Here is a 20,116-nt window from a genome sequence, read left to right on the forward strand (position 1 = left end):
GACATATCTTTCTCAATTTTTACCCTCCGGTTATTTCAAACCGTTATATCATTCCGACTCGATAATTCCCTCGAATATCTACAAACGATCGACGTATTTATTTATCGTACATTGATTTGAATATCCTCAAATCTATTCCTACCACGATGATTGGATTTGTATGCCACACGTCGTCCCTAAAAATCCTTAATTCACTACTGTCGTTCGTTCGTACGAGCATTCTCAAAATAATCCTATGACGACCGATGAATTCGTTCGTCAGGCGTTAAGCCTAGATTCCTATTTGGCAATGCAGGTTCCGTAAATACCAAACCTCGTATTGCAGTCCAATCATTCAATCCTTGTGCATAACGGAATTTCTATACCGAACACAACCATACACTCCATAGTACCATACAAGCACAGTCCGATGTACAGAGCCAAATAAATGTCCAGATTATACATTCCAAAATATAAATACAGTCCAAATTACAAGTTGCATTAATACATAGTATGTCATTCCAATTCAATCCCTGCAATATGCAAAAGTTCCTATTGCAACCAGGCTACCTCCCTTCCCTGTCAGCCCAGCTCATCTCACAACAAGTCTGTTTTGCCTCCCTAAGCTCAGAGCTGCAGCCAACCAAGCAACCTCCTCAGCCAAAGTCTGTATTCCCTCCCCAGCCGACCTGGCAGCCACTCATGCTCTCTTTCTCAGCCAACCACCAGAAGTCTATTTTGCCTCCCTCAGAACAGCAGCATGCACAGAACATGTTCGATAAATTGCCCACAAGCCACAACAGGGTTTCACACCCACTTTTGCCGGCACAACACAGAGTCTTGCACCAAACATTCACAGCCATCAAATGCCCTGGAGCCCTCCCCAACAGCAGCAATACATTCACCATGAACCCAATCCACAAAACCCTCCACCAAATACATGCAACCACAGAACCAAGTTCACTGAGAAGGGCAACGCCAAGATCACACCGAAAGGTGGCAAAGCCAAGTACGATGGGCCATGCGTACCTGGTAGTGTGGCGATGTCGACGTTTTGGCACTGCTCCCTGCCCACCCTCACATCGCCTCCCATGCACAGGCAGCCAGCAAACCTATATAAACCCCACCAAAGACAGCAGCAGCTCGGCTCCTCTCCATTTCTTCTCCACCTCCACGCTCGAGCTCTGCCACTGCACTCCTCAGTCCCGTGCACAAGCTGCCATCCCTCCATTTGCTCCGCCGCGGCCGGCTCCGGCTGGGCCTCAGTTGAGCAAGAGGACGGATAGGCTGCCGCACCATTGATCACCCGAGAACGACTAACTTTAACATCTAACCCTTGACTCACTAACCAGCTAACCTTTTTCTTTCTGTTTCACTGACTCTTCCATTTTCAGTTTCGCTAACCTCTGACTCTCTAACTCTTTCTTTTTGGATTCGCTAACCCCTAACTCACTAACCCGCTGACTCCTTTACTTTCCGTTTCGCTAACTTCTAACTCCCTAACTCTTACCTTGCACTAACCCGCTGACGTTGTCCCTTAGCATTATGTATTCCTTTGTTGACGACGATCGAACACATGGTGTGCGAGGACGAACAGCAAGCCTAGGATGATCCGCGAGCCGGTTGTCGACGCCCGTCGACCACGCACGGTGTGCCGCTACTCGGCTACCGCAATGTGAGCATCTTCCCCCTTCCCTTCCATGCTCTCCCTTTCCTAGTTTTGTCGACCGCCCTCTCTCTGTTTTCCCACTCACTTGTCGCCGTCTCGGCGCGGTGCCACCATCGTGCGCACCGTCGCCACCTCCTTGCGTGGCCGACGCCTAGCCGGACCGCGCACCGTCACTCCCCTGCCACTACACCAACCCTCTCCCACGCGCCCGGCCGCGCCGCCTAGTAGCCTAGCCTGGCTGCCGCCGCGCCGTCGCTAGGCCATCGCCTGCGCCGACACGTCCGGCCGCTGCCCCCCGACGTCTTGGCCTCGCCCAGGACGCCGCCGAGTGGCCGCGCCATCGTCCCTGCCATACGCGCGGCATCATTGTTTCTCCTCCTAACCTACACCGCCGTCTTCGCCCGACCCAAGCCGCCATGGCGCCGGGCCGAGCGCCGACGTACGGTCACCTCCGCAGCCGCGACGCCTTGACCGAATCAGCCGTCGCCTTGTCGCCTCCCTCCACCATGGCGCCATGCCGATCGACCGCCCCCTCTCCGTCCCCATCACAGCCGGCCCTCCCCTCCATCTCCACTGCCTCCCATCGCCGGTCTCCATCTCCTCACCGCCGAACCTCCACTCCAGTTTCACCACCGCCGCCTCCAAGACGACGCCCCAGGCCGTCGCCCCTCCCACCACAGGCCTTCCCTCCCTCCCTCACCACCGGCCAACCGTGCCAGGCCGCCGCCGTCACCCAGCCGCCGGCCCCTCCTCCCCCACTGCGCTAGGCCGCCGCCACACGCCGCCTCTTGGCCGCCGGCCCTCTCCACTTCCCAGCCGCCCAGCCGCCATGCCGCCTTCCCTCCGGGCGCCGCCGGACACCGTCGCCCACGGCCGCGCCGCCCCGTCGCCTAGCGCCCTAGCCAGGCCGCCTCCCCACCGAGCGTCGCCCTGCCACCGTCGCCCCCAGGCCGCCGCCAAGCCGCCGCTATGGCCGCTCGCCCTCTGGCGCTCGCGAGGAGGAAACGAGAGAGCAGAGCGGATGAGATCGAGAGAAAGAGAAAGAGGATAGGAGAGAAGAAAGGAGTGGGACCCACTGAAGGGACCCACGTTCTAGCCCCTTCCTCACTGAGTTGACTTCCCCCATGGAAGTCTATATCACCTCCCTATGCTCTGTCCAAGCCCAAAGGATCGAGTCTGCTATCAAAGTCTAGGTAATGCCCTTCCCTAACATTCGGGCATAGCCAACCGTCGGCCTCCCTTTCCACTAAAGTCCATGTTACATCCTCTATTCAACTCCGAGCCTCTCATAAAGTCTGATTCAAGTCCCTAACCGAGGAGTGTTCCCTCAACGGTTTATAAGCCCTTCCCAACTTCGAAAATTCATATCTTTCCAACTGTAATTCCGATCAACTCCGTTCAACTTCGGTAATCTCTCTAAAATCGAGATCTATTTAACGGCACCATTAGTTGTATTGAATGTTGCTTTATTTTAATTCTTTTAGGATTGTGTGTGGTTTATTTAGCCGTTTATCGAGCGCGAATACCCGGGTTATTCTTCGATCGTGGGAATTCTAGTTATCTAACTGGAGCAATTATCTCGAAGACATTAGGACCGATAGCAAGGCAAGTCACTACGCACCCTCCTTGAACATGTTGATCCTATTTTTATAAATGTGTTGATTACAAATAAAATTGCATGCTAATTATAAAATTACCTACAATTGTTTAAGCCTACCTTTGATATTGTTATCCTTATGTATTTACATACCTTTGTTACCTGGGTCTATTACGTTACACGTGATTATTTACTTACTGCTTAGCCCTGCTTACATAGACGTTTTACACTCCATATGTGGAATATGTGGATGTGGTTATACTGATCACTCGATGGGAGTGATTATTGGGAATTGGGTGGAGACATAAGCGCCACCCATAACATGAAAACCTTTGCGAAACCCGAAAACTTAATAAAACCAAAATAATTTCGACTGGGGTGGCATGGATAGAATATGGGTGGTTCTGAAAACGGCTAGTCGCCGACCCTGCTCAGTTAAGGACCGAGTCAAGAAGCTAAGCAGGAAACGAACCGAGTACGACCACACTTCTTGAGCGGGGTTAGACCCGGTGGACTAGGTTATTCTCGTGGGGTGGCACCCCAGACATGGTAGGTTCTGGACATTGGTATGGAAATGTGGAAGTATGTGGTTTAATGACGTCAAAACTATATATATGTATAATGTAATCTCTGATCTTGGGAGCGCCAGGACTCCCCTCACAACCGGCTCGAGGGAGGAATGTGGCGCCGGGGGTGCAATGGGGATTCATAGTCCTTGGAGCGGGTGCCGCCATGCAAGGGTAACTGAAAAATCGAGCCGTGACAAGTCTCATGTGCTGGGTGCGTCACGGAGTGTGGGATTAAAAGCGTACATCCACTGCAGTGTGAGTAAACCAATCTATTCGAATAGCCGTGCTCGCGGCTAATACCCTTGACTAGACTCATAGATTTTGATCCTACTTAGAGTAAATATAAGAGACATGTGAACCTTGCCCAAAGAGTGGGAATGTTAGTATAGTAGAGTTGATATAAGATGAAATGTGAGGGTAAACCGAACCAAGCGAGGCTTGGAGAGGTGGATGAACCCTAGGTAATTACAACTTCAACATTAACATTGTTTTTCAGTTAAAACTGCTATGTCGTAGGTTTGTTAAATGGATTGTGAAAACTAGCTTTATGCAAATAAACCAAGCCATCCTTGAACCCCTGTGTGCACTAGATTCATTTCTTAGTGGTGGCTTGCTGAGTACGCATGTACTCACTCTTGCTTAATTAAATCTTTTAGAAAGGAGTTGGCGTCGATTAGATTTATGCCATGTTGCTGCCAAGTACATGTTGAAGATGATGGATTAGGGACCATAGGTTCACCAGTCGTTGCTTGTGGAGTTCGATGGACCGCCGCTGCTTCGCTTCCGCTGTTCTATCTATTGCTTTGGCATTTTGTATTGTAAGTGACCATGCTTGGTCTATTTCGGGACCCAATGAGATTACCCTTGTATTTTTATTGTAGAAATACATGTAAACGATGTCAGTTGTGATATTATATTGTGCTATGTGTGTACCACCTACTGATCCAGGGAGTGGCACTGTATGACACATGGGATTACCGGTGTATAAAACCGGGGGTCCCCACAAGTACTCTATCAGTACAACTGTTCCCCTATGGTCCTCCGCCGCCTCCTCAAGTGGTGGTGGTGGGGTTGCTGGGGCCGCGACGGTGGATTCACCCACCTCCGTCATCGAGAACCACCATGCGATGCTCCACATGTCAACGGCCACGAGTGAACTGAGAGATTTGAATTAACAAAAATAGCACACCTATCGATCTTCGCATGCACCCTGAGTCACTTCACCGTGGTCGGCGTGCCCTGGACCCCTAGCACATCCCCTCCGCCGCGCCTCCCTCAACAGGCTCTAGATCTGGGTTGCCGCCCAGCTCACCAACACTGGCTCCAACCGGCTACGCTAGCAGCCGCCGTGGTCGTCTTGGGTCTCCTAATCTATACTGCCGTACCGACCTACACCAGTCTTCCGTCCGCCTTGTTGCTGACCAGGGGGTCAGCCCCTCCTCACGATGTCGACCTAGGTGTGGAGCTCGTCCATCTCCTTTCTCCTAGCGGTGGCACCGCGAACGACAACAAGCTCCACCACGACAAACGATAAGCAGCATGACACGACGGTGCACCCCATCACCTCCCTCCGGCCACCTCCTTGTAGAGATCACTCCACTACGTACGTGGGTCCCACTGCAACTTTTTTATTTTTAATTGAACCCTCACTGACATGTGGGTCCCCACGGTTTTATCTGACTTTGTCAACACCACATAGGTGCCACGTCAGCCGAAACCGTCGTCCAAATCACCTTGGGATCTTTACATTGGTTTGGGGAGTTGAGGGACCCGCCATAAAGATCTTTACACGGGTGGTGTTCTTTTCTTTTGGAGATGAAGATTTAGTGTTTTACGCAAAACGATGTGGTATTAACGTATGATTAATTGAGTTATAACTATTACAAACTTGAAAAAAATATATTAATTCGATATTTTAAAGCAACTTTCGTATAGAAAGTTTTCGCACGAAACACACCGTTTAGCAGTTTAAAAAGACTGCCACAAGTATCCAAAATTTTATCTAATTTTGTTGGAGAAGAGAACTGGGTATTGTGGTCCAGGATCGAATCTAAGACTCGGTGACAAAGTGAGAGACCTAAAGGGAGAAAGCTACCCATCGGACGTCCGATGCTCCTCAAAAAATCAGACGGTCAAATGTTGCAGTTGACCAACAAGTGAAACATTAAGTTATATATGGTGAAAAAAAAAATCAGCAACTGAAACATTTAAATATTTTATGAAACATGGTGAAGATACATGTTGAAACATGTCGCTGCCACGTATGAAACAACAAGTCATGCGATATGTTGTTATAAAGATTTAATTAAAACGAATACAATGGTCTAATCGGATCATATATTGGATAAGTAATTTTTGAGAAAAATCATTTTGAAGCTTGCTAAAATACATGCATGTGTGCATGGATGAAGTGGAGAGAGAGAGGAGTGAGAGAGTAGTAGCAGGTAGTATCAGGAGTTTTGTAAAACACACTGCAGACGCACATTGAAACATATCACTGTCATGTATGAAACATTTAGTTTTAACGGTTTGAAACATATGTTTTTCTTTTGATATAATATAATCATATTGTCAGGGTTATGGATACCACATACCTAATAGCAGTTGACTAAATCTCGGTAGGACCCACCACATACAATGTCTTATACGGAAACAACCTTCGGATATGGATGGAGTTCCGGATAAGGAAAGACAACTGAGTTCTACATGGAAACGACAAGGACTACTCGGATTGTATCCATATTGGTTTTTCTAGTTCTATTTGGACAAGGCGACACCTATGGGTATAAATACAAGGCCCCCTAGGAGGAGAGGGGACACGGAACAACAGAAGCCACAACATACAAGCCAACATACGCCAAGACAAGACGACAGATATCGACTTCAGAGACAGGCATGGCTAGTCCCCTACGGAGCCTACGGATACCGTCAGGAGAGATATAGCACTGTCTCTGATCTCGCCGGATGCGGATTCGAGGAGAAATGCTACCCTGTTGTCGACTACGAGTCAGACCTTCAGACCGCCATGTCGACAACAGTTAGATATGCTACCTCAAATATTGTACTTGTGTGATCCAGATGAATAAAGAGCAACACCGATTTCGGCCAACAGGATGTAGGGTCATTACCTGATAATTCGGGGGCCTGAACCTGTATAAAAATCCCCGTCTCCATCTCTTTTATCTCAGTCTCACATATATCCTAGTACCAACGATCCCCACACTATGGAAATACCGGAATCGCGACATCAAACGTCAACACATATGATATATTATTGTAAAGATTTAATTGAAACGAATACAACGGTGTGATCGGTTTGTAGATCGGATAAGTAGTTTAGAAGAAAAAATATTTAAAAAGAAGAGGAAAGAAGTTCGTCTAATCCATCTGCTGAGGCGTCTGATATTTCCGATTCGCTCGGACGCGCGGTATAAAGCGTTTCCCAGACCTAAAGTGAACTTATATCCTTAAAAATAAAAATAAATTCTTATCGATGTCGCCCATTCGGCCCAAAGACCGGCCCGGCATCGGCGAGAGGTGGTCTGGTCTGGGGTCTGGCTTTCGTGCGGCCGTAGCAATTCCAACGGTAAAAAGCGTCCCCCTCCCTCTCCCCCTCTCTCTCCCCTCCGCCGCTCGCTGTTGGCCACCTCCCCCGCCACAAGTCTCGCTTCCCTTCCCTTCCCTTCCCGTCCCTGTCTTTGCTTCTCCCGCCCCGCGTTCTCCACGCGTGCCACGCCTCCGCCTCCACGCACGGGTAGTCCCCCCCACCCCCGCCCGCCGGAGCACACGCCGCCGACGGCGTACGTTGCGCTTCTTATCTCTCTGTCGTCTCGCAGGCGGAGGCGGCCGACGGAGTCCCGCACGTACGCCTCGCCGACCGCCCGCGCGCGCTCGCGGATCGGAGAGGTAATTTGCCCGCCCGGAGTCCTCCACGCCCGGCCTGTAATATATCGATCGGTTGTATATGTTTGATTCGTTTTTTTTTTCTCTCCTGCTGCTGATGACGACGACGACGAGTCGGTCGGTCGGTGATGATTGGTTCTCCCGATGAATTAGTGTGGACGAAGTGCCCAATCGCTACGCTTTTTTAAAAAAATAATTATTTGTATGTTTGAGCAAACATTTTAGGCTATTATTTGGGACTAATCTTTCTTGCCTTGTTCTATGTTGTCTGAGGATTCGGTGGTATTCTTGTTTTCTTTTTTCCTTCCCCGAGGGATTTTAAAATTTTCCAGTTTCTTCATTGGATTATCCCCTTTTCGTTTCGAACGCTTTGCCTTCCACCGGTTACAAGTTCACGTCAGTTTTGTTCCGTGATTTTTGGCTTGCTTTACGCATGGATGGTTCAGCAGCAAGCAAACGTTTTCATGGGAATTTAATTCTTTCTCACCCCGTGCTTTGATAATTAATTTCGTTATTGCTTTAAAATTGAAGTCGATGGTAATTAACCGCTCAAAGCAATGATCCTAGTTACTACTACACATTTCTCTCCGTTTCCTTTGCACAAGATTTGATTTAATCTGGCAAAGCAATTATTAATTGTAGCCGGCAGTTAATTTCCACTTGTTCTTCCCTCATTCTCGTGCTCATTGACATTCTTAACGTCTATTTAAAGCTTTCTCCTCTTTCCTGTGCATGGCTGGCGTGGTCAAAAGTTCCCTTAACCTTCACGTGCCAGCTCTCAGAATCGCTGGCAATAACATGCACTTTAATCCTTGTGGTTATCAACCGGTTGTGCTCTTGTTTTCTCATAATCTCATCTACGTTTCTTTCCGTTGCTAGCTTGTGGGGAACTAGTGGTCCTTTCTTGCTGAATTTCGAGGTAAGGAGATTCTGATGGTAATGTTGGGTTGTGTGCCTGCGTAATCTTTTGACGTAGAGGATGGATATTTTTCTTTCTGTTATCTTACAAGTATTGGGCACTAGTGTTTTCTTGAATTTCAATCCGTGTGGTTTCTTGTGCTTTCCTTTGCTAGATTGTAATCGTAAATTTAATTATCGTGCCGTAGTGTTCTTGGTAACTCATGTAGGGATGAACTAAAAGCCATAGTCGTGTTTTGGCATCTTGAATGCTTTGATCATGATTCATGAGTACAGCCTTATATGTGCTGTACATGTATTAAGAAGAAAATTCTCTCTTTCATAGGAAACATTTCTCAAAGGACAAAAAAAATCTTTTCATATGCCAAAGTCTGCTACTTGTAGTAGTTTGTGCTGCAAATATGCGATGAAGCAGGTTGTAAGGCATTATCACTTAAGCAGCAATCTGCCTTGGGGAAGCTTTTTCCGCAGGGTTGCTTGTAGTTGTTGCCCTGTTGTAGAGGCCGGGTTTTTAATCCATTATCTAAAAAAAAAAAGTTGTTGCCCTGTGTCTTGCTAATGCTATATGTCCTCATTTCATTTCTGTCGAGTGAAATACAAATTCAGATCTCCTTAATTTCTACCAAAGAAGAATTTTGCACAAAACATGGATTTTGTCATCTTCTATGTTCTGCACCATGTAGAACGCTTATTACGATTTGATATTTTTCCGTCATGCTTATTATACTACTTTTTTTTCTCAGTAGACAGATCGAGTTTTGTCTCAAAGTTCAGTTTCCTTACATTTTGGTTGTAGTATCAACAGGCAAAAGCTGCTTCCCCATTCCATGCTGTACACATTTATGACCATTCGATTTTATGCAAGTATTTCCTTTAAGTGTTTCTTTTCTCTGGCATGTTCTATGAGTTGGAGAGGTCTGAAGCCTACAGTCCTTTCCATGTTGCTTTAGCAAGGAATAGAGAAACGTATCACTTTCTAAACCAGTTTCTTCTCATAATGGATTTGCACCATAGCATTCGAACATAAATAATTTCATTGAAAAACATAAATAAATCAAATTTATTCCTTGATTATGAAATCTTCAGAAGGTCAAACAAACAATTGTTTGTAATCAGCCAACATCTAGTTGCTCCTATCTTCCCTCTTAGCTTAAGGATTATATTAGGATTATTTATTAATCTATAGGCTGTTTATCTCCTAAACTTTTACACTCCTAGATAGTTACTCTCCTAGACCTTTGGTCTTATGTAACTCCCTAGTATTGATTGTAATTCTGCTATATATATATGAGAGTTCACCTCCCCACATTGGTGAGGCATCTATTCCACTTTCTCTACATGGTATCAGAGCCTAGGCTCTTACCTTCTTTTCCGCTGCTCTAGCACGCTGCCATCACAGCTGCATCCCAGCCATGTCGACTGAATCAACTCAGTCCTCCACCTCCTCGGCCTCGAGTGGTTCTTCTTCTTCCAGCACCACCAGCGAATTCCTCCACCCCTACGCCACGGTCGCCGTCAAATCCCACGTCCCCATCACCCTAGAAAACACCCACCCGAACTACAACAAATGGAGGGCCTTCTTCACATCTTTGTGCGGCAAGTTCGGGTTGATGGCTCACATCGACGGTTCCGCTCCTCCACGCCCCAATGACCCGGCTTGGGAACAGGCCGACTGCTGCATCCGCAGCTGGATCTTCGGGTCAGTCGCCGACAACGTCCTTGACCTCGCCATGGAGCCCGATCAGACCGCGCGGGAGCTCTGGGTCGCCATCGAGGACATGTTCCACGCCAACAAAGAGCCTCGAGCGATCTTCCTCAGCCACCAGTTTCACTCCATGATTCAAGGCGACTCCTCCATCGACGATTACTGCCAGAAGATGGAGACCGCTGCCGACGCTCTTCGCGACGTCGGCCACGCCGTCACCGAATCCCAACTCGTGCTTAACCTCCTCCGAGGCCTGAACGAGCGCTTCTCCAACACCGGAGATAACATCGCCGGCGCAGCCGTCCTCCCAAGCTTCACCTCAGCGCGCAACACCCTCCTGCTGAAGGAGTTGCGCATCGCCAACGAAGCCAGGGTGGCGGCAGCCACGGCGCTGGTGGCCAGCGGCGGCTTCGGCTCCGGTTCCTGCCCTCCCGGCGGCTGCATCTCCTCTGGCGGTGGGGGTGGCGGCAGTGGGAGTGGTGGCGGCGCACGCCAGACCTTCCCGGGCGGTGGGACTGGTGGCGGCGGCTTCCCTGCTGGCCAGGCCCGCACCGGCGGCAACACGAACCGCCGCAACCGCAAGGGAAATGGTGGACGTGGCGGTGGAAATGGAGGAGGGAACGGCGGCGGCAGTGGGGGTGGTGGTGGCGCTCGCCAGGCCTTCTCTGGCGGCGGTGGCGGCGGCGTTTCCTCTGGTGGCGGCGGCTTCTCTGCTGGAGGGAGTTCGACCGGCTGGGTGGCCAACCCTAGCTGGAGGCTGGCCGGGCCTTGGGTTTGTTTTAACCCCTGGCCGGCCCAGCAACAGGCCTGGCGCCCCTCTTCGGCCGGCCTTCTTGGGCCGGCTCCGACGGCCCACTACTCCCAGGCCAATACCACATATGCTGGGCCATTTGTGTCGCCCACATCTGCTCCTACAGGCCAGCCCAATTGGGAGCAAGCTGGCCTCATTGCAGCACTGAACCAGATGGCCTTCCAAAGCCCAAACAACTGGGTTTTGGACACCGGCGCGACATCTCATATGTCCTCCACTGATGGTATCCTCGTTACACGCTTGCCTAACTCTTACACTTTTATTACTGTTGGAAATGGTCAAACTATTCCCGTTACTTGTCGTGGCACCTCTTTTCTACCCATAGGAACCACCAAATTTGCACTCAAAAACATCCTTGTCGCCCCTTCCTTAGTTCGTAATTTACTTTCAGTTCGTCAGTTTACCCGCGACAATAAATGTTCCATTGAGTTTGATGAATTTGGTTTCTCTGTTAAGGACCTTCAGACCCGGCGCGTGATTCTTCGCTGCAATAGTCACGGGGAACTCTACACCCTTCCAGCTGCCACTCCCTCCAACACCGCGTCCTGCTCCCTCGCCACTTCTTCCACGCTTTGGCACCGTCGTCTCAGTCACCCTGGTCCAGCCGCCATCCACAGTCTTCGGAATATGTCCTCTATTTCCTGTAATAAAATAGACACCTCTTTATGTCATGTGTGTCAGTTAGGCAAACATACCCGATTACCTTTCGATAGGTCTTTGTCTCGCACTTTCGCTCCCTTTGAGCTTGTCCATTGCGATGTATGGACCTCTCCGGTGTTGAGTACTTCGGGTTTTAAATATTATTTAGTGGTGCTTGATGATTTCAGTCATTTCTGTTGGACCTTTCCACTCCGACACAAATCTGATGTTCATCGTCATCTTGTTGAGTTTGCCGAGTATGTTTCCACCCAATTTGGCTTACCACTCAAAACCCTTCAGGCTGATAATGGCAGAGAGTTTGTCAATACAGCCACCACTTCCTTTCTTACTAGTCGTGGCACCCAGCTACGACTCTCTTGCCTTTACACCTCTCCCCAAAATGGTAAAGCCTAACGGATGCTCCGCACCATGAACAACTCCATACGCACCCTTCTTATACAGGCCTCTATGCCTCCTTCCTACTGGGCTGAGGCTCTCGCCACCGCCACCTACCTTCTCAACCGGAGACCCTCCTCCTCTGTTCACCACTCACTACCTTTTCAGCTCCTACATCGCACCACCCCAGACTACTCCCACCTTCGCGTCTTTGGCTGTCTTTGTTACCCAAACTTGAGTGCCACGACTCCACATAAGCTTGCCCCTCGTTCGACAGTTTGCGTTTTTCTTGGGTACCCGGCCTCCCACAAGGGATACCGATGTCTGGATCTCTCCACTCGCCGCATCATCATTTTGTGCCACGTCGTGTTTGACGAATCACGATTTCCCTTCGCGGCAACTCCCCCTGCTCCCTCGTCTTTTGATTTTTTGTTGCAGGGACTCCCTCCAGCGGTGGCTCCCTCATCAGAGGTTGAGCAACCGCGACCTCTCACGGTGGCTCCCTCCTCGGAGGTTGAGCAACCGCGACGCCTTACGGTGGCTCCCTCCACGGAGGTTGAGCAACCGTACGTTCCCCTCTTCGGCCGACGCTTGCCGAACGACACCGTCCCTGCGGCACGTGACGCCCGCTCAGCTGGCACGCCCTTGGTCAGTGCCTCCTCGATCGGCGCTGCCCTGTCGGTCGGTGCCACCCGAGCCGGCACCATGTCACCATTCCGCCATGTCTACACCCGTCGGCCCACCGTGACGGTCCCGCCATCATCTTCACCCAATGTGGTTGTCACGGCTACTGCTCCTCAGCCGCATTCCATGGTGACGCGCTCCCAGACTGGCTCCTTACGGCCGGTTGACAGGCTGACCTACACGGCTACCCACGCCACCGCTGCTTCTCCTGTTCCGGCCAATTATCGCAGTGCGTTGGCTGATCCCAACTGGCGCACTGCCATGGCTGATGAGTACAAGGCGTTGGTTGACAACGGCACTTGGCGTCTCGTTCCTCGCCCCCCTGGGGCCAACATTGTGACGGGCAAGTGGATATTCAAGCATAAGTTCCACTCTGATGGCACTCTTGCTCGTCACAAGGCCCGTTGGGTGGTCCGTGGTTACTCGCAGCAGCATGGCATCGACTACGACGAGACATTTAGCCCGGTTGTCAAGCCGGCCACCATACGGGTTGTTCTCAGCATCGCTGCATCCCGTGCTTGGCCAATTCATCAACTGGATGTGAAGAATGCGTTTCTTCATGGTCACCTAGAGGAGACCGTCTATTGTCAGCAACCCTCCGGGTTTGTTGACCCCGCTGCCCCTGATGCTGTCTGTCTATTGCAGAAGTCCCTGTATGGTCTCAAGCAGGCTCCCCGTGCGTGGTACCAGCGGTTTGCCACGTACATTCGACAGATGGGATTTCTGCCTTCGGCGTCCGATACATCTCTCTTTGTTTACAAAGATGGAGATCATATTGCCTATCTTCTGTTGTACGTCGACGACATCATCCTCACTGCTTCGACCACGTCACTACTTCAGCAGCTTATGGCTCGCCTCCGCTCCGAGTTCGCCATGACAGACCTTGGTGACCTCCACTTCTTCCTCGGCATCTCTGTGACGCGCTCCTCCGCCGGCCTCTTCCTCTCGCAGCGCTAGTACGCTGTGGATCTTCTTCACCGGGCCGGCATGGCCGAGTGCCATTCTACATCGACACCAGTGGACACTCGTGCCAAGCTCTCCGCCACCGACGGCCTGCCTGTTGCCGATCCTTCAGAGTACAGGAGCATCGCTGGCGCCCTACAGTACCTCACGTTGACTCGGCCGGATTTGGCTTACGCCGTTCAGCAGGTCTGCCTCTTCATGCATGATCCGCGGGAGCCTCATCTCGCCTTGGTCAAGCGTATCCTCCGGTACGTGAAGGGCAGCCTCTCCACCGGCCTCCACATCGGCTCCGGCCCGATTCAGTCCCTCACGGCATACTCCGATGCGGATTGGGCGGGTTGTCCCGATTCTCGTCGTTCCACGTCCGGCTACTGTGTCTTCCTTGGAGACAATCTGGTTTCTTGGTCCTCCAAGCGCCAGACTACTGTCTCTCGTTCCAGTGCTGAGGCGGAGTACCGTGCCGTTGCTCATGCCGTTGCCGAGTGCTGCTGGTTGCGGCAACTGCTACTGGAACTTCATGTCCCGATTGCTTCGGCTACTATTGTCTATTGTGACAATGTCAGTGCTGTTTACATGACAGCGAATCCCGTGCATCATCGACGGACGAAGCATATCGAGATCGACATCCACTTTGTCCGTGAAAAGGTGGCTTTGGGACAAGTCCGGGTACTTCATGTCCCTTCATCGCACCAGTTCGCGGACATCATGACCAAAGGCTTGCCGGTTCAGTTATTTACTGATTTTCGGTCCAGTCTGTGCGTTCGTGCTCCTCCCGCTGCGACCGTGGGCGGGTATTAGGATTATTTATTAATCTATAGGCTGTTTATCTCCTAAACTTTTACACTCCTAGATAGTTACTCTCCTAGACCTTTGGTCTTATGTAACTCCCTAGTATTGATTGTAATTCTGCTATATATATATATGAGAGTTCACCTCCCCACATTGGTGAGGCATCTATTCCACTTTCTCTACAGATTACATGGGAGTTAATGCAAAAGCAACCTGAGGTTGAACATCACTGTCTACAAGTTCAATATATGAAATGTTTTCTTCATTAGACTATTTTGGATTGTAGGTATAGGTTCATAGGTTCTCATTCCAGAAGGCATGGTAACATCTATAGACAATGTGAGAGGGTTGACCCTGGCCATATCATCAAGTGCATTTATCGGATCAAGCTTTATTATCAAGAAAATTGGGCTCAAGAAGGCTGGGGATTCTGGGGTAAGAGCAGGTTGTACATCTTCCAGCAACTATATAAACTGAATGAACTTTTGACATTGCAAACAAATGCTTTTTATATGTAGAATTGCATAATGTTTTCAAGTGCAGTTTTGAATTCTTTCAGCCTTTTATGTAGTATTACTTGTTCATATTTTTTAATATGCACTGTAGGTTCTGGAGGTTTCTCATACTTGTATGAGCCATTATGGTGGTTGGGGATGATAACTAGTAAGTGTGTATTAGAACCATGCCTTTTGAAGTATTCTAGTCATATGTTTTTTAAAAAATCAAGTATTCTGCATTGTGGATTTGCTGCTCACTACTGACTGAATTGTGTCACACACCTTGAGTAATAAGTCCTAGTTGAATATAGGTACTGGTTCACTTTTTTGTTGTTTACTTCAACCATAAAAAATAGAAGAAAAAAATGGTGGATGATGGGTTAGTGTGAAGCATAATCACTGAATGCTATAATTATAGCATTAAGTTTTGTGTAGATCCACCACCAGTACAGTAATCCTAGGGCCAATCCACATGATTTACATCACTTCAATTAAATTATCATATGATTCAGGATTTCAGGAATCCGGAGTAGGTACTTTTGCAAAGTTTGAGAAAAAGCAAATCTTGGATCAGCTTAATTCTGAACACTTGATACTCAGATTAGGACCTTTGTTTTAAAAAAAACATGGATGGTTTTCAACTTAGCAATTTATCTGCAGAATATAATCGCTAAAAAGTACTTCTCCGTTTCATAATGTAAGTCATTCTAGCATTTTCTACATTCATATTGATGTTAATAAATCTAGATAGATATATATGTCTAGATTCATTAACATCAATATGAATGTGGAAAATGCTAGAATGACTTACATTGTGAAACGGAGGGAGTAGTGCTTATGAGCATCATGCCCTGCAATTCAATATCACTGCTGCGATCTATCCTATTATTATAATTATTATTTACATTTCCCTTTCTGATTATTTCACTTTCAAAAAGGGTAGCCATCTCATTAATACAGAGTTCAAATCAACATACTGGATACTGATACTTAGATGTGAACCAATATTTGTGATATGAACCGGAAGCTCAAACGTTATTCCTAATCATCTTGTTTTACCTTGCAGTGATTCTGGGCGAGGTAGCAAACTTTGCAGCATATGCATTTGCTCCCGCTGTACTTGTTACTCCTCTAGGAGCTCTTAGCATTATATTTAGGTAGTATCCATACCACATTCTATAATTTACTCATGCATCAAAGTATGTTTTTTGTTTTCTTTACTATTTTGTTCATGCAGTGCAGTGCTCGCACACTTCGTCTTGAAAGAAAAACTCCATATGTTTGGTGTTGTTGGCTGTATCTTGTGTGTTGTTGGCTCTGTTGGTATAGTTTTGCATGCCCCAAAGGAGAGAGAGATTGATTCAATAGATGAAATATGGCATCTTGCTACTGAGCCAGGTAAACTACTTGAATACTTCTGTCAATAAAGAACCAACAGGATCCATTTTTATCTTTTCGTATTAATATAATATGTATACCGTAGGATACTTTTGTACTGCTAACATTTTAAAAAACACTAGTATTTTCATGTGTTACTACATAATCTTTTTTTTTTGTGAGGAAGCTTTATTACTAAATCTGCTAATTGTAGGACGATGTATCCAATGTGGATGTTTAATTTTTTCCCCTTTTTATGGGGTAAAACTGAATGTATTCCCTGACTTGACCAATACTATGGAAAATTGCAAGACTACAACCATCGCAAAATTTTGCAACTTTGGGTAATATATCCCAATAATAATGATCTTAAAGTTCTCTTGCGAGCATTTACTTATTCTCTCACTTGTTCTAAGAATGGAACTTCTTATAGAATGTTAACCACAAGGTTTTGTTATCTGGATAACTTCTGCAGGTTTTATTGTTTATTCATGTGTGGCTGTGGTGTCTGTTCTATTTTTGATTTTCTGGGTTGCTGAACGTTCTGGACACAGGAAGATGCTTGTTTATATTGCAATCTGTTCAACAATGGGATCTCTCACGGTATATAAGACATACATCACCTTTGGATTCAGTTAATTGAATGGATGTGGTTAGTGATTGTGGATTAATACAATTATGGTTTTTGGAACAGGTTATCAGTGTAAAGGCAGTTGCCATTGCCTTGAAGCTGTCATTTGGTGGATCAAATCAGTTCATCTACATCCAAACATGGTTCTTCATAGTAGTTGTTATAGTTTGTTGTTTGGTGCAGTTGAACTACTTAAATAAGGTAAGCATTCATAATGTTGATGCCATTTGTGTAAATTTGCATTTATGTGTGAGTTTGCTTAAATGGGTGATCATGTTTGGCCATGCATGAGGTGCTCTATTCTGCAACAAACTTTTAAACCTTCTATGCTTCCAATTTCATTTCAGCTTATGTCAAAAAGTGTAACTCAATATGCAAATAATCGCTCTATAATGTCTGACATGACCTAAGCCTCAATTACTCAAATATATTTATTTCCCTATGTTTGTTTCATAACCTATACTAAGCAAGCAGTCTAGCATATTACGGCCAGCTTGTTATTTTTTACTCCTATGAAAGTATGGCAAATGCTTTATTTGCTTTAGTTTTTCCAAAGGTAAGTGCAGGTGTAACACACTTTGGAATATGTCTTTTTTTTTTTTGCAATCCTTATCATCAAAGCATAACTACTCAAGTCAATAATTTGTTCTGAAAGTAAAGGAGAAGATATGATTGTACACTAATAATCCAAATTGTGAGTTATTTCTAAAATAGATACGTAGTACTATTTATTGATAATTCTAAATCATAAAGGCTGCTGCAGAAATATGTGTTTGAACTCTGTTTGAGTTCTGACTATTTAATTTGTTGCAGGCACTGGACTCATTTAATACAGCTGTGGTCTCTCCTGTGTACTACGTGATGTTCACCATACTTACTATTTTTGCTAACATGATTATGTACAAGGTGATGTACTTGTTACTTTCAAATAGCTTTAAAATTGTATCTGCAAATGTGATTCCTGTAGTGTTTGTCTCCCTGAGAGAAAATGCGCTCCAGATTAGTACTGACAATGGTTTAAAATTTCGGTTCAAAATTTCAGAAATTTCGGCCCCCACCAGCAAGCACAAATCTCCCCAAAATTTTCTGTTTTTTTCTCAAATATTTGTAAATTTGGTCAAAATTCGTTCAAATTCAGTCAAAACATGTTAAAAGTTCAAATAATTTCGGTCCGAAAAACCCGGAAATCACAAAATTTTCAAATTTTCGGCAACCACCGAAATTTCGGTGGCAACCGAAATTGCAAACCCTGGTACTGACTGGCACTGTGCCACAAATTAGAAGAAACTTTTTAGCAATAAGCTATATATTTGAAAAAAAAACTTATCAATAATATATGAAGCTTTTGCTTTACTTTTTCTTATTTTCTTCTGAATGTACATTAAAGAATTATAAAAAAGTTTAAACTGTTTTTTGAATTGCATTATGATAACTGCCAGGTATCTCTGCAGATAATAAGATTTAGGCAGTTAAGGTTTGTTTATATCTCACGAGTTCAAATGTATAGGTTGAACTTCAGTTTTTTTTTTCTATATCTGAAGATCATGTTTTGTTTTGCTGGGTGTAGGAATTCCAGGCTTTTATTTAGGTGTTTCCATGATAACTCATTTGGAGGAAATTAATCTGCTAGACCATCTTTATAAATAAAAAAAAAGAAAAAGAAAAACTCACTAGACCACAACTCCACAAGGTTGTTCATCACTTATTGCTTTGGCCTGTGTCCCTGACTTCAATGGATCCTACTATTTCAAAATTACATCCCATCAGCAGTTACAGCATTATCCTTTCAGCTTGATGTTCTCTTGCAATGACCAAGAGTGTTTTGAGTTCAAATAACTGTTTTGTATTTCCAATTCAACTGACAATCTGCCATTTTTGTCTGATATATTTGGCCATCGTTGCCTTTTCTATTCCAGGATTCATTCTCACGGAATGCAACACAGATTGCAACACAGTTATGTGGTTTTGTGACCATCGTTGCAGGAACTTTTCTCCTGCACAAGACTAGGGATATGGGGAATGAACCGCCGCTACCAGATGATGAAATTTGTCTCGATGGAGGAAGTGTGCGCCCAGATCGTCTGTCACAGTCTAGTAGCTAGCATGTAGTACCGAAAACTTTTGGCTTATCGATGTAAAAAATGCTAGTGGATGCTGAATAAACTTGACTTGAAAAGTCCTACACCGATTGATACGCAGACAGGCACAATCTTGTGCTGTTTGGCAATCTTGTTCAGAACTTTGTTTTCTCGTAGAATTTGAAAATTTTAGGGACTATGATGAAACTCGGCATTAGGCGTTTCCGCTCTACCGTGTCGATATGTGCTTTAACTTTGTTTTGTACAATAGTAGTATTGTAAATGGAACCTTGACAATATTTGAGTTCAGAGATACTACAATGTCAGATTTCCACTGAGATGTAATCCGTCCAAAAAAAACCTCGAACTCTGGCTATGAACCCCTAAACAAGCATTTGGTTAGATTTATAGTTAGGATTTGATTCTTTTTGGACGAAGTAAGTATATATTCATATGGATAACGTTTCTTATGGTAGTGTGGTTACACATGTACTCTCTATCCTAAAATAAGTTCATTTTCCGCTCATCTCACATATCTCTACTATTATAACAATTAAAATTGTTGTTGCTGGAAGCTTGGTACGTTGCCTCATCATTGAGTCGGTCTCAGGAATCATGTGAGTAGCGAGCATGGTGGCATGCATAGAAATATTTCTTTTAGATAATGACCGATCGGACTCGTCTTCCTCCCCAGATCCCTCTTGTACGTGAAGAGATGGGGCTAAAACTTTTTTAGTCCATATCATATCGGATGTTTAGACGCTAATTTGGAGTATTAAACATAGACTAATAAAAAAACTAATTTCATAAATGAGAGCTAATCTGCGAGACGAATTTTTTAAGCCTAATTAATCCATAATTATAATAACTTTACTGTAGCATTACATTGTCAAATCATAATGTAATTAAGC

General features: G+C 46.2%; 2 protein-coding genes across 13 annotated transcripts; both read left to right on the plus strand.

Annotated features, from left to right (window-relative positions):
• The first annotated feature begins 332 nt into the window (after positions 1-332).
• LOC112936002 (probable magnesium transporter NIPA2) lies at positions 333-19,545 on the plus strand. Of its 12 annotated transcripts, none has more exons than XM_066307161.1 (10): positions 333-1,654; positions 7,651-7,720; positions 14,909-15,067; positions 15,229-15,285; positions 16,186-16,276; positions 16,357-16,517; positions 16,972-17,099; positions 17,191-17,328; positions 17,941-18,033; positions 19,044-19,545. In XM_066307161.1, the coding sequence occupies exons 3-10, from the start codon at positions 14,941-14,943 to the stop codon at positions 19,227-19,229; spliced, it is 981 nt and encodes a 326-aa protein (XP_066163258.1). In that variant the 5' UTR covers positions 333-1,654; positions 7,651-7,720; positions 14,909-14,940; the 3' UTR covers positions 19,230-19,545. The 12 variants fall into 12 exon arrangements, with proteins under 12 accessions (XP_066163258.1, XP_025879324.1, XP_025879323.1 ...); XM_015771664.3 differs by lacking the exon at positions 333-1,654 and adding an exon at positions 7,436-7,568; XM_066307163.1 differs by lacking the exon at positions 333-1,654 and adding an exon at positions 7,449-7,568 and having other exon boundaries at positions 14,909-15,057.
• Positions 7,727-11,978, plus strand: LOC4329414 (uncharacterized). The gene is made up of 2 exons (XM_066307164.1): positions 7,727-11,374; positions 11,608-11,978. Exons 1-2 carry the CDS (start codon positions 10,048-10,050, stop codon positions 11,643-11,645), a joined length of 1,365 nt encoding a protein of 454 aa, XP_066163261.1. The 5' UTR covers positions 7,727-10,047; the 3' UTR covers positions 11,646-11,978.
• Positions 19,546-20,116: the final 571 nt, after the last annotated feature.

Source organism: Oryza sativa, chromosome 2, assembly GCF_034140825.1.
Source record: "Oryza sativa Japonica Group chromosome 2, ASM3414082v1".
NCBI classification, from domain to species: Eukaryota; Viridiplantae; Streptophyta; class Magnoliopsida; order Poales; family Poaceae; genus Oryza; species Oryza sativa.

Bases quoted from the DNA above. Each gene is read 5' to 3' on its own strand.
- LOC112936002 (XM_026023537.2), top strand. From the start codon at position 7,308: ATGTCGCCCATTCGGCCCAAAGACCGGCCCGGCATCGGCGAGAGGTGG. The intron at 16,518-16,971 runs GTAAACTACTTG...TAACTTCTGCAG, and splicing joins GCATCTTGCTACTGAGCCAG to GTTTTATTGTTTATTCATGT. The intron at 18,034-19,043 runs GTGATGTACTTG...TTTCTATTCCAG, and splicing joins CTAACATGATTATGTACAAG to GATTCATTCTCACGGAATGC.
- LOC4329414 (XM_066307164.1), top strand. From the start codon at position 10,048: ATGTCGACTGAATCAACTCAGTCCTCCACCTCCTCGGCCTCGAGTGGT. The intron at 11,375-11,607 runs GTATCCTCGTTA...TTCTCTGTTAAG, and splicing joins TCATATGTCCTCCACTGATG to GACCTTCAGACCCGGCGCGT.